General features: G+C 47.1%; 1 protein-coding gene across 2 annotated transcripts in view; it reads right to left on the reverse strand.

Annotated features, from left to right (window-relative positions):
* The window catches only part of BOD1L1 (biorientation of chromosomes in cell division 1 like 1), a 54,560-nt gene extending 50,218 nt beyond the window's left edge, over positions 1-4,342 (reverse strand). For both annotated transcript variants that reach the window (XM_080796538.1, XM_080796537.1), the window contains exon 1: positions 4,009-4,342. In XM_080796538.1, the coding sequence (XP_080652664.1) occupies positions 4,009-4,245 (237 nt within the window). In that variant the 5' untranslated portion in view covers positions 4,246-4,342. The remainder of the gene's footprint in view (positions 1-4,008) is intronic.
* Between the last annotated feature and the right edge of the window lie 124 nt (positions 4,343-4,466).

The raw sequence follows: 4,466 nt of genomic DNA on the forward strand, positions 1-4,466 counted from the left end.
CTTTCTACTCCTGATCAACTGAAGTCTATTTTTCATACAGCAGTTAGGTAAATCTTCTAAAATTAGGGAAATCATATAATTCATTATCCAAACCATATCAGGACTACTAATAATTACCTAAAACCAATCCATCTACTAACAGAGAAGTTGGATCATGCCCTCAGGCTCAAAACTTGCCAGCTGCTTCTCTGCTCTAGTAAAAGCCCAACCCTTATGATAGCTTCCAGGGCCTGTCAGATCTGTGAAGGGAGGACAGGAGGGCCACCTATCTCATCTTCTATCACTTTCCCCCTCACCTGTGGTCTCTGCTTAGAAAGCTCAGCCACATATAGCTAGATGGCTTCTTCAACTCATTCAGTGATGGCTCAAGTATCATCTTACTGAAATCTTCCCCGGACAACTTACTGAAAACAAATCAGCATCCCTTTCCACCTTCACCCTGCTTTATTTCTTCCACAGAACCTATTACACATTATTTCCTGTGTTTCTCTCTGCTGGGATGCAAGTTCCATAACAGCAGGGATGCTGTATCCTGGCACCTAACACAGTGCCTGGTACATAACAAATATTTGTTGGGTGAATAAATTTATATGCTCTTTGATACTCTTTTCAAATCTAAAAAGAAAAAGACAAGGCAATAATCACAGTGAGCAGGAGACACTCGTAACTGAGAAAGTATCCAAAATTGATCTTTATTACCTGGGGAGAAAGGTGCTACATTTAGCACCTTTATCCCTGCCTGGGATAGAATGATGGGCCTCTCTTGATCTTCCCTGTTCATACTCTCCACTGCGACCTCAGAACAAAAGGTCAGAAAAACTTTGTAACCTCTCGGTTTGCTCCAGGGATCTGGCAGCTTGTAATCTACAGCACAGGAGTCTTAGCATTAGTTAGGATGTCCAAGGTTCCAGTTCTTTGGGTAGGAGGGCTGATTTGGTCTGCTACGGTCAGATCCCTCTCTTGGTTGGCTAAGGACCCCAGGACAGTTTGGAAGGTTTTACGGTCTTCTGGAATGGAGGCAGACTTTGGTACTTCTCGCCTTGCTTTAAACACACTGGGCTGGATGACAGTTCGGCTCTTGGAAAGCACCTGATAGGTATCAAATGTCTTGATTCTTAAATATGCATGTGACTGACACTACAGTTATTGCTACAACCCTACAGAGTATATACTGTAGGTTATATACTGCAGGTCAGTCTTCTGGGTTCAATGACCAAAAGCACCATACCACAAGAGGTCTCAATTGTAAGGTGTTCTTACAGCTGAGACTCAACACTTCTATTAGTGATGCTCCTCTGCATGAGGCATCTCAGGCCTATTCTGGTCCACTCAGTACACTGGGAAGATGTTAAGCTCATACCAAAGAAAACCTTGGCTTCTGTATTTTTTTTTTTTAAGATTTTATTTATTTATTTGACAGAGATGCAGGCAGAGAGAGAGGGGAGGAAGCATGCTCCCTGCTGAGCAGAGAGCCCGATTCAGGGCTCCATCCCAGGACCCTGAGATCATGACCTGAGCCAAAGGCAGAGGCTCTAACTCATTGAGCCACCCAGGCGCCCCTTCTGTATGTTTTTTGAGACTTTCAAACTTAAGACCTTTTTTTTTTTTTTTAATAAGAAAAGGGAGTACAAAATGTTATAAAATAAGAAAAAATACCTTAAATTAAATTAAAATCGACATAATTGTTTGTAAAGCTAAGGAAGAGGAAGAGGGAGACAGTCACGGGGAGAGAAGCAAGATAACCAGAAAGAGCAGTTCACAGAGGTAGAAAGACAAAGAGAAAAAGAGGGGAGCAGGCATCAGGAATAAAGAAAGAGAAAGGACATGAGGGCTGAGGAATTTCCACCAAACCCAGGCAAACTCTTCTGCCAGGGAAGGGGTATCATTTCGGTTCTATTCTTCCCTAGTTTCAAACATTAAAACAAGAGACCTTATTCTGTGGCTGCTGAACTCCTTGAAACTAAGCATTAGTTTGAGCCACATGTAATTGTCTAGAGTTGACCATTTCTGAATTACAAAAACTGTATTTTAATATGTACGTGTATTTTTCTTGGGAGAAGGTCCTAGCTTCATTAGATTGTCAGGACAACAGTATTTCCTTCCTTCCCCCCAATAAAGGTTTTCAAACTCCACTTTGAGAGGATCTGGCAGGGATATTATCGACATGCAATAATAACATTTAGTGGGAAAGAAGAAGTTGAGCCTTAGGGTGCCTGGGTGGCTCAGTGGGTTAAGCCTCTGCCTTCAGCTCAGGTCATGATCTCAGGGTCCTGGAATCAAGGCCCACATTGGGCTCTCTGCTCAGCAGGGAGCCTGCTTCTCCCTCTCTCTCTCTGCCTACTTCTGATCTCTCTCTCTCTCTGTCAAATAAATAAATAAAATCTTAAAAAAAAAAAAAAAAAGTTGAGTCTTAGATAATGTGGCGCCCCTTTCAGCATATTTAAATGTCCAATGTGGGTACACAAGGATAACATACAGATTTTTAAGTTTCTGGGAACAGCAAATTGAGATCTCTACTTGATGGATACAAATAACCAGCTTTATTTGGGTAACATCTACCTGGACTTGTCTAATCTCCCACTAGGGAAAAAAAAAAAAAAAAAGGAGCAATAGGGATTATTTTCAAAATGATGGCTGTGCATATTCCCTACAACAAAGTGAGAAAACTATATACTTCCTACATAGAAAAACATCCACAAGTATACTTAATTCTCTGTGAGGTAAAGACCCCAACACTGTAAACAGGTGAATTCTACTCCTGGTCTACAAGGTGGACCAGAACCCCTATAAGAGAAGATATCCCCAGACTGTCCGAAGGGTTTTCCCAGAGGAGAGAGCAGGATTGTGTGCTGTTCTCATCAAATCCTGGTGAACTCTGAGTCACATGGAAGCATCTGTGGAAGATGCAACACCCCTTTTTCAAAGAAACGAGGTTCCTCAAAAAAGCTGAATTTGCTGAGAAAACCCTCACTCCATCAAAACTACAGTCGGATGGACCCAACCAAATATAAGACCAAATCCCCAATTTTCTAATTGTTTCTTTCAAGAGTTTCCAGAATTCCAGACTCCCTTTTCCATCTGTCTCACTGACTGCTCTCTCCTGGTGTTCTCTGCACATTTTTCGCAGAACCAGCTCAGTGTACCCATTCCTATTACCACCCCTTTCACTCTGACATTTGGTGCAAAATCCTTCTCCTTCCAGCCCCTAACTCTTTCTATACACGGAAGCACTTTGCTGACCATTCCCCCTCTTCCCATTATTCTCCAGAACTCACTCCTCTTTCCTGTCCTTTTTCCCCTTCAATACCCGCTGTCACCTCTCCTCCAGCCCTTCACCTTATCCCCAACCCCTTGCCACTTCAGAGAAGTGACCTGACCTAACCTACCTTAATCAGGCAGTCATTGGTGGAAACAAGAGTCCCGATCTCCCTAAGCCACCTTTCAGCCGTCTAGGTCTGCCTCCTTACCTTTGCATCCCCACAGTGCACAGCAAGGCACACTGCAAGTTAAGTTGATTCATTATCACTTAAACATTTTCCCAAAAGACAAAGACAAGACTCTTACCGCCCAGAAATCTTCAAAAGAGGTCGCAAAAACAACTTGGATACAAAGTGAGCCGCAGGGGGGTGGGGTGGGGGAATCCGAGATGAAAGCCCGATTAGCGTTAGTGTTTCAGACGAGTCTCCTTGAGAACAATGACTTAGTGTTGCTCACCAGTATATTCCACGCGCTTAAGCAGTGCCTGCACGTAGTAGGCTATTAACACTAGTCGGTTAAACGAACGAAAGGATCGTCGAATGAATGAACGCACCGAGACTTGCACAGTGCCTGGTGCTTGGCAGCCGCTCAAAGAGGAAGCAGCGGCACAGTGAACCTGGGGAGGGCTCAGGAGGAGCCCCAGCTGAAGAAGTCAAAGCGCAGCCTGCCTATGGACGAATGAGAGTGAGTGGCGGAGAAGACGGCCCTTGGGGTCCTCCCCTTCCCCCGCAGCCCCCGCGCGCCCCGAACCTTGGTGTCCACGTCGGCCAGGCAGTCCCTGCGGAACTGGTCGAAGAGCCCTTGGCTCTTGAGGTGGTTCACGATCATGGCCACGAGCTGCGGGTCTCCGGCACCTGCACCGGCCCCCGCGCCGCCCGCCGCACCCGGGCCAGCCCCGGGGCCCGGCGGCGGTGGCGGCGGCTGCGGCTGCGGCGGGGGAGGCGGCGGCGCCGGAGGAGGCGGCTGCGGCTGCGGGTTGGTGGCCATGGAGGCCTGGGCCAGGGAAGGCGCAGGCCCGGGCAGGCGGGCGCTCCTGGGAGGCGGCGGCTGCACCGGTCCCGCCGCCTGAGGGAAGCCAACGGGATGTTGTTACGGAACCAGCGGATCCAGAGCAACCCCGGAAGTGAAAGGGAACCAGGGGAAGAGGGGGGGAAAAGGCGGTGACAATAACAAGGAAGGTGCGGCGACGGGGGCCGCGAGGGGCCAGT

This window comes from Martes martes (assembly GCF_963455335.1).
Source record: "Martes martes genome assembly, chromosome: 2".
Classification (NCBI taxonomy): Eukaryota; Metazoa; Chordata; class Mammalia; order Carnivora; family Mustelidae; genus Martes; species Martes martes.